This window comes from Lampris incognitus, chromosome 11 (genome assembly GCF_029633865.1).
Source record: "Lampris incognitus isolate fLamInc1 chromosome 11, fLamInc1.hap2, whole genome shotgun sequence".
Classification (NCBI taxonomy): Eukaryota; Metazoa; Chordata; class Actinopteri; order Lampriformes; family Lampridae; genus Lampris; species Lampris incognitus.
Genome location: NC_079221.1, coordinates 331,079 through 343,938, shown reverse-complemented (window position 1 = coordinate 343,938; position 12,860 = coordinate 331,079). Strand labels below are relative to the sequence as shown.

Sequence of the window (12,860 nt, the reverse complement as noted above, 5' to 3'; positions counted from 1 at the left end):
TTTTATTGTACACATGACTGACGCCGGGACAATGCTGGGAGGGAGGGAGCAACCAAGCGAGAGTGTATGAGGCAGAGGGATGCGAAAAGACTGAACTGAGACTGTGAGAGAATATATGTACCATATGTTTACAAAAACTCGAGTTTTCAATTTGAATAATTATAAAAAAAACATTCATTCTGTCCATGTATTTTGACAATTTTGGCTACAGTTAGAAGTATGTGTTATAGGTTTTCTACTACTTTTTGTAATGTTTTTATTGCAGACATGACTGACAGGCACAATGCTGGGAGGGAGGGAGGCAGGGATGGAGGGAGCGAGAGAGAGTGTGTATGAGGCAGAGGCATGGAGGAGGGGTGTGTGAAAAAGACTGTGAATTAAGACAGGGAATATGTATGTATGTTTACAAATGAGCTTTATTTTCATTTTGTTGATATCTTTTCGTTTGTTGATGTGTCAGTGTTAAGTTGTGTTAAATTGCCTTTTCTGTATTTTTACATTTGGGCCACCAAAAATGTACTTTGGCCACCAAATTTAGGGGCTTGGTGGCCCATGGCACCAGTGCTTAAAAATATTAGCGTCTATCCCTGCTTCAGCATGCCAAGACATTTTGGACAATTCTATGCTTCCAACTTTGTGGGAACAGTTTGGGGAGGGCCCTTTTCTGTTCCAGCATGACTGTGCCCCAGTGCACAAAGCAAGGTCCATTAAGACATGGTTGGGTGAGTTTGGTGTGGAAGAACTTGACTGGTCCGCACAGAGCCCTGACCTCAACCCCATCGAACACCTTTGGGATGAACTAGAACGGAGATTGCAAGCCAGGTCTTCTCGTCCAAAATCAGTGCCTGACCTCACACATTCTCTTCTGGATGAATGGGCAAAAAAATCCCATAGACACACTCCAAAATCTTGTGGAAAGCCTTCTCGGAAGAGTGGAAGCTGTTATAGCTGCAAAGGGGGGACCAACTCCATATTTATGCCTTTGGATTTAGAATGAGATGTCATAAAAGCTCCTGTAGGTATAATGGCTAAGTGTCCCAATACTTTTGTACGCACACACACACACACACACACACATTCATATGGATGTATGGATGTTTGGATTAATGAATGGACAGACAGATGGACAGATGGATGGAATATAAATGTCTTGCCTGTTTCTCCAGGTTTCTCCAAACTGCAGAGTAAAGATGTAATCCCAGTGGTTGTGGTTAGTTTAGTTCCTCCCATCCTGGTGGCTCTGGTTGCCACTGCCACGTTCTACTTCTACCGCACCCGACGCTCCAGCAAACACAGCCCACCAGCACGCCCAGACTGGCCCACCAAACGAAATCCAGGCCAATATCAGACTTTGGATGTACCTGGTGGGGGGTTGAGGGCTGGTGGGGAGGATGGAGGAAAGATGGGACCACAGGGAGAAGGGGAAGAGTCCAGTGCAAAGGTGTCATCTCTCAGAGATGAACCCATCAGAGATGTGACAGACGGGCAGGGTCAGATGGCAGAGCCGCTGCCCATCAAGTTGGAGTCCCTGGTGGGAAAGGGGCGCTTTGCTGAAGTTTGGAGGGCACGCCTGCTGCAGGGGGAGAAGGGCGGAGTGAGAAGCTATGAAACCGTGGCAGTGAAAGTGTTCCCAGCTGTAGAGTATGCATCATGGAGAAATGAAAGGTCCATCTTCTCTGACCCCAAGCTGGATCACGACAACGTAGTTCAATTCCTGGCCGCGGAGGAGAGGGGCCTACCTGGTCATGCCCTCAGGCAGTACTGGCTGGTTCTAGCTTATTATAGCTTAGGGAACTTGCAGGACTTCCTGTCCACCAATATTCTGAGCTGGGCGGAACTTGTTGCCATGGCAGGCAGCGTTGCCAGGGGGCTAGCTCATCTCCATAGTGACACAACACTCAAGGGAGTACCCAAGGTAAACTCTTCTGTACTGATAGCTAACAGCCAAAATTGAAGTGCACCCTTCCAATTCCAACTATGCTTTCACAATGCCAGTATGTAAAGAAAACACTTGTTGTTGATCCTTTGATTTTTGACAAAAACAGAAATATCAATGTTGACCCAAGTGTCAGCTCGGTAGAATTAGCCGTCATTTAATAACACACACACACACACACACACACACACACACACACACACACACACACACACACACACACACACACACACACACACACACTAAACAGCATGAACACACACACTAAACAGCATTTAACTATATATTTGCTAGTGGTCTAAACAAATACCAACATTTATTTAGTTTGTATGATCTATGTACCATGTATACGGAATTTACAGTCTAGTACGCTTACTTGTTTTCCTATATTTTTATTTCCTTATTTCTATAATGTGTTGTGCTTCTCCCCTCTGTCATTTGCACCATTTGGGAGCTCTCAAGTCAACCTTTTGTTGTAGGTGAGGTTATTGTATGTATCTTATTGTGATAATTTTCAGTATGTTATAATTGCTGTTGGATGTGTTGTTGCAGGTGCCACTTGCCCATCGGGATCTGAAGAGCAGTAACATTGTGGTGAAGAGCAGGATGGAGTGTGCTTTGTGTGATTTTGGACTAGCATTGAGACTGGATCTGTCTCTGACTGTTGATGACTACGCCAACAGCGGACAGGTAAACTAACGGTAGAAATAATAAATAATAATAATAATGCATTTTATTTATATAGCGATTTTCGTCGTACTCAAAGGCGCTGTACATAAATTGGAATAAACTTAAAAGCAACACACCAAAAACATGTAACATGACATAAATCACAGATAGAAGCAAGTCTGAAGAGGTGAGTCCTGATTAATGACTTGGATGTGGGCAGATCGCAGCAGTGTCTGGTGTGCTTGGGGAGAGAGTTTCAAGAGGAGGGGGCAGCAGGTCGAGTGCTCGGTCCTTAGTCTGCCTCAGATTAGGGGTGGATAAGAGGGCGGGGGAGGGCAGCATGAGAAGGCAACGGAGAAGTGGTGTGTCTTGAGACGGGATTGGAAGAGTGGGAGGGATTCTGGGTCTCTAATGATTTGGGGGGAGTGAGTTCCAGAGCCTGGGAGCTGCAGGCATGAAAATCACTCACCTTTCGGCGAAATTCGCCATTTTGAATCCAAAATAGGTGACCTACGTGAATCGTGTAGATCCGATGAAAAAATATTTTCTGTGGGGTGGGTGGTGTATGGACCGGACATGAAGATGGAGTTATACACGAGAGCGCGGAGCCATGGTGAGCTGGCCTATCGAATTCGAATTCACCTTTTTCATTGACAAAAATATTCCCCCTACGAGCGCGAGAGGCCTCACGTCACCAGTCTTCTCTGGGAAGGTACAGCTACCCGATTGGTTCGTGAAGTGCTCGTGCAGCGAGTGCTTGTGCTGACCAAAGCGATTGATGGAGGAGCGCGCGGGGCTGAGCATTCCATGGGGCTGAGGGAACACGACTCTTTGGACTAACGTTAGCTGACTGCTGCCTGCCTGACTGAATTTGGTGAGCGTTTCAATCATTTCAATATTTCTGGTGTATAACGTTGCTCAGGAGCTCTGTTGACATAGCCTAGTCCTACATGATTTCAGGTAGCTAATCTATCACTAGCTAGAGATTTAATAAAGAATCCACGTGTTATCGACGCATACGTTAGCTATATTCCACACAGACAGGTGGAGAGATTTGCGTCTTGTGGAAAATTGTTAGCTAGCTAGCTAGCTAGCTAGCTAGTTAGTAGGGTAACGTTAGCTAACGTTAGCTTACACCGTATATGCGGCAGACTAGGTTGTATAGCTAACGTTATCCCACAAAAAGAAACACGATGAATGTTAACTGTTGGCTAATTCTCAAAATCTCTAAAACCCATTTCAGGACGTGTGGATTGAGGAACTGGTGCGGTGGGAGGCTGAGGTAACGTTAACGCTAGCTAGCTAACGTTAGCTAGCTTTTTGTGTTCTAAGTTAGCTATGTGTATATGTCACAGGACAGGCTTATATCAAAGAACTGGACTGTAACCGTCAATTTATGAGTGGCGCAAGCCTGGGGGCTCTAGTGCCTGACTGTTCCAGGATCACGCTAAAGCGCAGGTGAGCGTAGCGAAATACATCATGTAAGTTTACATTCACAGAATTATGTTGAGTAATGTTAGTCAGTGGAAGGGACATAATGTTACTGATTAACCTACTATATTGTAACTGTAAATACCGGATACCTTTTAATCTGAAATCCAACTATGTATGTAGGCCTAACGTTGTGTGTAAAACAATTTTCAATTTTACTCTGTGGGTTAGGGTAACATTAGGTGTATAGTCTAAGTTACTTATCTGAACTTGTGAAACACTCGTTTACACATCTGATTTCAAGTGGACAGATATCTGTATAACATATAACGTCAGATCCAAGTGTGAACAACCACCACTTATCAAATAAACTAGAGGTTAACCCTACTAACGTTAACATTGTTTTTCCAGAATGAGTGTGTTAGGAGAGAAAGATGCTCTTTTTGTAAAACAAGTGGATGCAGGCATCAAATGCAGTTGGAATTGGTCGTGGCTTAAACTAGAAGGGAAAATAAGAGTGAAAGAACAGGAGCTGTCATTCCATCTGTCAGATGTCTTCCGGAAGATCAATAAACAAGGATTCGCACGGTGCATTCTCTGCCAAAAAGATATAAACTACACCCATACACATGTTGTTAGTATTCCTATCTTGTTTTGCCACTATTACCCTATATTAAAGCTGCGCTCTTGCGTATTTCATGAGAGAAGTTGTCAGTCTCGTTTCTTATATAGCATAATGTGAACATATACATACTGTCTTGTAATTATGCTTGATTTTTCTCTCAAAGTGCACCAGATTGATGCATTTAAATATGAAATGTTCAAAATTTTCTTCTGGGGGAGCATGCCCCCGGACCCCCCTAGAGGGTCGTATCCTTCTCACCTTTTTCACCCCTGACCCGTTTTCATGCCTGGAGCTGCCCTGGAGAAGGTTCGGTCACCAAAGCTACGGAGGTTGTACCTGGGGGTAGAGAGAAGGGAGGCTGAGGTGGATTTTAGAGTCCGATAGGGTTGGTAGGGGGAGAGGAGGTCAGTGAGGTATGGGGTAGCCAGTTTGTGAAGGGCTTTATAAGTGAGAACCAGGATTTTGCAATTGATCCGGTGGGAGATGGGTAGTCAGTGGAGGACTTTTAGGACTGAGTGATGTGGTGCCAGGATTCGGTGAAAGTTAAAACTCAGGTTGATGCATTCTGGACCAATTGGAGTGTCTTGATAGAGCTAGCAGTGATGCCATAGAGGAGTGAGTTGCGGTAATCAAGGCGGGAGGAGATGAAGGCATGGATCAGTATCTCAGCAGCAGGGCGTGTGAGAGAGGGTCGGTCTAATTTTCGCAATGTTGCGAAGGTGGTAGAAGGAGGATGTGACAATTTGACGGATATGGGGTTCAAGGGAGAGGGTTGGATCAAGAATCACACCAAGGTTGTGTGCCTGGGGGGAAGGGAAGACAGTAGTGCCATTGATGGTGAGTGCGAGGTTGTTGATTTGGCTGAGAGTGGACTTGGAGCCAATTAAGAGGAGTTCAGTTTTGTCACTATTGAGTTTGAGGAGGTTTTGCTGCATCCAGACTTTAATTGCAGACAGACAGGAGTTGATGTGAGAGAGGTGTATTGTGAGGGGATTTGGTGCTGAGGTATATCTGGGTGTCACCAGCATAACAGTAGAAGTCCAAGTTGAAATGACAGAGAATCGGACCAAGAGGGAGGATGTAGATGATGAAAAGGAGAGGGCCGAGTACAGAACCTTGGGGAACACTTTGTGTGATTGTGGATGGAACAGAGGAGTGGTTGTGAAGTGAAATGAAGTGTGACCTGTTGGAGAGGTAGGACTGGAGCCAGCTGAGTATGGTGCCTTCAATACCGACATCTTTCAATCTGGTGAGCAGGATGTTGTGGTTCACAGTATCGAAAGCTGCACTCAGGTCGAGGAGGATGAGGATGTTAAGGGCTCCAGTATCAGCAGTGGTGGAGAGGTCGTTGAGTACTTTAAGGAGTGCAGTTTCAGTGCTGTGGAGTGGGCGAAAACCGGACTGGAGAGGTTCGGGTAGGTTGTTGGAGTGTAGATAGGTTTGGAGTTGTTTGGCGACAATGCATTTCAGGGATTTTGAGAGAAAGGGGAGGTTGGAGATTGGCTGGTGTTGGTTGAGGCAGGATGGATCAACACCGGGTTTCTTGAGAACTGGGGTGACAGCGGCAGTTTTGAAGGCAGAGGGGACAATTCCATGGGATAGTGAGGAATTGAAAAGGTTGATGAGGGACATAGGGCAGGGAGGCATTTCTTCAGTAGGGAGGTGGGGAGGGGATCAAGGGTGCAGGTTGTGGATTTTGATGAGCTGATGAGTTCAGAGATAGAGGGAGGGGCAACTGGAACAAACTGGGAGAGGCGGTGATCAGGGGGAGGGGTAGGGAGGTTGAGAGGAATGGGGAGAAGAGGGGCCGCGGTAGGGGCTGCCGAGTCAAATGCAGGGGACGGTGATTTGTTGATAGTGGTGATTTTGCCTGCAAAAAATTGGAGAAATTAGTTGCATTGTTCAGGAGTAGAATTGGAGAGGGCATTAGCCATTGTTCACAGTGGAGAAGAGAGTGCGGGGGTTACGGTTGGAGTCATTAATGATGGTGGAAAAACAGGCAGACTTGGCAGCAGTGAGGGCATCTTTACAGGCGGAGAGTTGGAGTTTGTGGGCTTCTTGACAGACAGTGAGAGATGTTTTCTTGATGAGTCGTTCCAGTTGGCAGGCAGTCTGTTTCATTGTGCTGAGCTCAGGTGTGAACCAGGGTGCAGAGGTGTCGAAGGAGACTGTTTTTGGTCCGTGGATGTCCCTGGCAGCGGTTTCCAGCTTCCGCCTTCATGAGTGGCGGCTTCGTGAGATCAACAACTTTTATTTTCTTACTATCTCTTCTCTATATTCTGCCCTAACCTCTTCATTTTGTTCGGATTTAGCTATTTTCTGTGCTTAGTTCAATTATCGCTGTATTATCTAGTTTACTTTCTTATACGACTCTTGTGTTTTGTAGGCAGCCTGTCATTCCTAGTTTGTTACTAGCTTTGAGCTTAGCCTAGCTAAGCAGTTAGCTCTATTCACAGTCAAAGCAGCCTCGTTAAAACGATGGTTTGTGGCGACTGCTCCGTAGTTACAGGTAGGTTGTCTCTACTAGAGAGACGTGTCCGTGAGTTAGAGCAGCTTCTTTCGACTTGGATTACGTTAGATGTGACTGGCACTCCAGATAGCTTTAGCTCTGGGCCTGACAGCGGACCTGCTATTGTTAGCACTAGCTCAGCCTCGTCGGCAGATGCGGCGTAATTTGTCTCTCTTTACCGGCGTGGGCAGGCTCGCAAGAGCAAGCCACCAGTCATGTGGCCTGGTCTGCAGTCACCTCTCCCGACTGCAAACCGGTTTTCGCCACTCACCAGCCCTGTTGGTAGTCCTACCGGCCAGCATGCTTCTCCAGCTCCTATCGACAGAGTAAAGCAACGTAACGCATAATAGTGATGGGGACTCCATTACCCGCAATATTAGATAGACTCCAAACGGTTTTCACCACTGACCAGCCCTGTTGGTGGTCCTACCGGCAAACGTGCTTCTCCCCCTCCTGTTGACAGAGTAAAGCAGCGCACGCTAGTGATAGGAGACTCCATTACTCGCAATATTAGATTAGCTTCGCCAGCCTTGGTTCACTGTTTACCCGGGGCCAGAGTCTCCGACATAGAGGATAATCTTAGGGTGCTGGCATCACGGAGGGAGAGTCAGGGAACCCAGGCACACAGCACCTCTACTTTCAGCAACATTGTTATTCATGTCGGCACCAGTAATGCTAGGATGAAGCAATCAGAGATCACAAAAGCCAGCCTAGTTAGAATGCTTGAGTTTGCCAGAAAGATGTCAGTGTCGGTTAATTGTCTCTGGGCCCTTACCTGTGAGGGGTAATGATGAGATGTGCAGTAGGCTCACCTCAATGAACCACTGGCTGGCTCGTTACTGTAATGAGCAGGGATTCGGCTTTGATGATAACTGGCCTTCTTTCTGGGGCCACCCTTACCTTCTGAAAGCAGATGGCATTCACCCTTCTGGGGACGGCGCCGCTTTTTTTTTGTCTAGCAATATAGATAGCTGTTTACGTTTAGTTTGACACTAGGGGCTTATCATTCAGCAGGTTGCAGGTGATTAGAGAACCTGCTAGGTTTAAATCTAGTGCGGATGTGGAGACAAGTAGTTTAGTTAATATGGCCTGGCGGCCTGTCCAAGGTGTCTCCTTGCCTACTACCCAATGACTGCTGGGATAGGCTCCAGCATTCCCGCGACCCTGACAGCAGGATAGGCAGTTTGAATAATGGATGGATGGACGGATTGTCAGACTGATAGCTTGGTCTATGACATTGAGACTGTCTCCCTACCCTGCTGTATTGCTCCCAAGTTCTTCTCTCCTAAATGTGTGAATCACAATTATCTAATAGTTATTCCTACCACTGGTAGTGGTGAAATGTGCAACGAAGTACCTAATAATCTACAGAACCAAACATCTAATGTTATCAAAAATGTGACTACATATCATCCAAAGCATTGTTTGTCAAAATTGTCAACAAGGTGTCTTATTCCAATTAATATTTCACCTATTGGTAGCCCTAAAGTTCTGCCTACCACTGATCTCTTCCACAAGATACTTAAATTTGGTTTCATAAATATCAGATCATTGTCTACCAAAACCTTACTAATAAATGATTTGATTCTTTTTTCTTTTTTTAAAATTTATTTCTAGTTTTTCCCTTATCCCACCCGATTAACCCAATGGCATATGGCCGGAACATTTGTCGAATAACTCCCCTGGCTCACGTTTCCACAGGAAGGAGATAGGCGTAACACCAGCTTCCTTCAAACTCATGTCGGCTGCTCTCGCTATTTTACACACTGAAGCCTCGCATGGATTGCATCACCTTCAAGCTGCGAAGGAGGCGTAGGGAGAATGCTTTCAGTTGCTTGGCTGCAGGCGCCCGGGTGGGCCAGAGGGGTCGCTGGAGAACGACAAGTCCCCGAACACTACACAAATCTACACCCAGTATCCCTCGGGTAAGGGTGGCCTAATGAATGCCTTACCCCGTGGACGCTCTGGCCGTGACCGGTTACAGCGAGTCTGGTATACGAACCTCCCAGCCACATGACGAGCGGATTGCAAGAACGGCGGTTTATTCCGCTCGGCCACCAGAGTGGCCAAATGATCTTATTCTTGAGCATAGTTTTGTTATGATTGGGTTATGTGAAACATGGCTGAAACCAAATGTTTTCCTACCCTTAAATGAAGCTTCCCCTCCTGACTATACTTATGCCCATGTAGCTCGGACAAATAAACAAGGTGGGGGTGTTGCCTTAATATATAAATCTATGTTCTCATCTATTTTCTCTTTTCTAAATCTATTTCTAAATCTATTTATCTGACTTCTAGGCTTGAATCTAAATTCCAGTCTTTTGAGGCTCTTGTTCTTGATCCATCTCCCTCAGCCATGAGTAGACTCAGCTCAGTCCAAATTGTGATACTCTATTGGCCTCTTGGCTGTTACTCATTATTTCTTGAAGAATTTGGAGAATTTGTCTCAGGCCTTGTTACTCACTCTGATGAGATTCTAATTCTTGGTGATTTCAGTATTCATCTGAATAAGGCTACTGATCCTCTAAGGAAAGCCTTTCTGGCACTAGTTGATACTTTTGGGTTCGCTCAGTTTGTTCAAGAGTCAACTCATTGCAGTGGTAACACCCTTGATTTGGTTTTATCTAAAGGGATAGCTGTTTCTGATCTGAATGCCTTGCCAACCACATCTGCTGTGTCCAATCATTTTCTCATCAAATTTGAAGCATTATTGGCCTGTCCAGTTAATGTTAGCACAGATGTAATTGCCACTCGCTACATTGTTCCTTCCACTGTAGCTGCGTTTGGCCAGCAGCTGCCTGAAGTCTTGGCTGCTTTCACTGTGGTAAATGACTGATGAAAATTTCACTAGTGACTTAAATGTGTCCCTCTGTAGTCTCCTCGATTCATTTGCACCTCTCACTACCAGAGCTTGGTGACTAAAGAGGCCTACAACCTGGTTTAGTGATGAGACTCGTGCTCTTAAGCGGGCCTGCAGGAAACTGGAACGTAAATGGCGAAAATCAGAATTGGGAGTTTTTTTTACCTACCGTGGCACGAGTGTTTATTGAAATACAAGCATGCTTTATTTGCTGCAAAAACAGCATATCTCTCTCACTTAATATTAATAAACATAAACCCAGATTTCTCTTTGACACTGTATCTAAACTTACTAAAAAGCAGCCATCTATTAGCTGCTCACCATTCACAGCCCATGAATTTCTAGATTTTTTCTGCAATAAGGTTGAAGAGATCTTAAACAAAATTAGTTCTTCAACTCCAGCTACTCCTGCAGATCCTGTCTTGCCAAATTCATATCTATACAATGAGTCACTGATAGTCCCTGTTATTAGAGCTTTTGAGACTATCTCTCTTGACACAGCTCATGTCAGCTTCTAAACCAACTGATTGTCTACTTGACCCCTTACCAGCAAAACTTTTTAAAGACCTCTGGCCTTTTCTGGGACCTACAATGCTAGACATTGTTAATTTATCACTTACTACTGGCATTGTTACCATCAGTTTTAAGACAGCTGTGGTTAAACCCCAACTTAAAAAAAAGCACCTCGATCCAGGGTCTTTTAATAACTATCGACCAGTCTCTAATCGTCCATTGTTTTCTAAAGTACTAGAGAGAGTTGTGTATCAACAACTTTCAACCCATATAGAAGATAACCATCTATATGAACCTTTTCAATCAGCTTTCAGGCCCTGTCACTCCACTGAAACTACTCTGACCAGAGTGGTGAATAATCTTTTAATAGCTAAGGACTCAGGTTCCACTTCTGTGCTTATACTACTGGTCCTCAGTGCAGCATTTGACACCATTGATCACTGTATACTATTAGACAGATTAAATTGTAATGTTGGTGTCTCTGGCTTAGCGCTCTCTTGGCTTAAGTCCTACTTATCTGGAAGAACACATTGTGTCTGCTATAGTAATATCACATCAAAATTCTCTTACATTAAATATGGTGTACCTCATGGCTCAGTTCTTGGCCCTCTATTTTTCTCTCATTTTATTTCACCTCTTGGCCAAATTATACGCAGTTATGGAATAAATTTCCATTGCTATGCTGATGATACTCTGCTGTATGTGCCTATAAGGGCTGATGGTCATACTCAAATGACTAATTTAGAGGCCTGCTTGGCTACAGTGAAAAATTGGATGTCACTTAACTTTCTGCTTTTAAATTCCGATAAAACCAAGATGCTGGTCATTGGCACTGCTAGACGCAGACACCAATTTGATCAAGTACTAAAACTCTGTAGTTTCACAAAGTGTGGCAGCCAAAAATCTTGGTGTTACGTTTGATCCCAGCCTTTCCTTTGATAAGCACATTAAAGAAATCACCAAGACTGCCTTTTTTCACTTACATAACATAGCTAAAATTCGGTCTTTTCTCTCAATGGCTGACACAGAGACTCTGATACATGCATTTGTTTCAGCCAGACTTGATTACTGTAATGTTCTGTTTTCAGGTCTGCCACCTTCTAGTACTAAAAGTCTTCAGATGGTTCAGAATGCTGCTGCTAGAATCCTAACTAAATCTAGGAAATTTGACCATATTACACCAATTCTTGGCTCCCTTCATTGGCTTCCTATCCATGTTAGATCAGAATACAAGGTGCTTCTGCTGACTTATAAAATCCTAAAAGGGCTTACCCCATCTTACCTGTCTGATCTCCTTAAACCGTACATTCCATCTTGAGCTCTTCGCTCTCAAAATACAGGGCTCCTGTGTGTACCCAAAGTTAAAAAGAAGTCAGCTGGTGGCAGGGCCTTTTCCTATCTGGCCCCGTTCTTGTGGAATAACCTGCCTGCTGCCATCAAACAATCAGAGTCTGTTGAGTCTTTAAATCCAAACTTAAACTCATCTTTTTGCCTTAGCCTACAATTAGTTGCCTTTAAGTTGAGTGCTACACAACCTATACTGCATGGTGGATCGGTGTCTGTCTCAATGAATTTACCAACCACTCTTCTGCCGATGGGATTATAGCGTATAGATTATGACTAATTGATGACTTAATTGATTATGACTAATGACTATTGCAAACTGTTCTCTTCTCTCACGTCTTTTCTCTCTCTCTGAATGATGTCTTCGCCTTTCTCTTTTTCTGTGTGTGAATGGTGTCATGTGAGTCTCCCTTGTGTACACGTGCAGTCAGTTCTCCTCACAGGTCTCTGTGGTGATGGTGATCACCACCTGGACACTGCTTAGCATTCCCTTCATCACATTTTCTTTTTATAAATCCATATAATTTTTTATTTTATTTTATTATTTTTTTTACATGATGATGCTGGTCGCGTGGCTTTGGTCCTGGACTGTTCCGATGGCATCTGGACACTGCTTGGCATCCTGTGCATCATATTTCTCTTAAATTTATAAGTCCATTATAATTCCGTTTATCCTCTTTCAATGTTGTATTGTGTAAATTGTGTAAACACAACCTCCATTGCACGTTGTCCATCTTGGGAGAGAGATCCTCCTCTGTTGCTCTCCCTGAGGTTTCTTCCTATTTTTTCTCCCTGTTAAGGGTTTTTTAGGGAGTTGTTCCTTATCCGATGAGAGGGTCTAAGGACAGGATGTTGTGTTGCTGTAAAGCCCCCTAAGGCAAATTTGTAATTTGTGATATTAGACTATACAAATAAAATTGACTTGACTTGACTTTTTGTTTTGAGAGAGGCCAATGTGTTGAGGGAGGCAGAC

The 12,860-nt window shown here is 44.4% G+C and overlaps 1 protein-coding gene across 2 annotated transcripts in view; it reads left to right on the top strand.

Moving 5' to 3' along the window:
* Positions 1 to 12,860, top strand: part of tgfbr2l (transforming growth factor beta receptor-like) — a 68,248-nt gene that overhangs the window by 39,538 nt on the left and 15,850 nt on the right. For both annotated transcript variants that reach the window (XM_056289560.1, XM_056289561.1), the window contains exons 4-5: positions 1,167 to 1,915; positions 2,489 to 2,626. In XM_056289560.1, the coding sequence (XP_056145535.1) occupies positions 1,167 to 1,915; positions 2,489 to 2,626 (887 nt within the window). The remainder of the gene's footprint in view (positions 1 to 1,166; positions 1,916 to 2,488; positions 2,627 to 12,860) is intronic.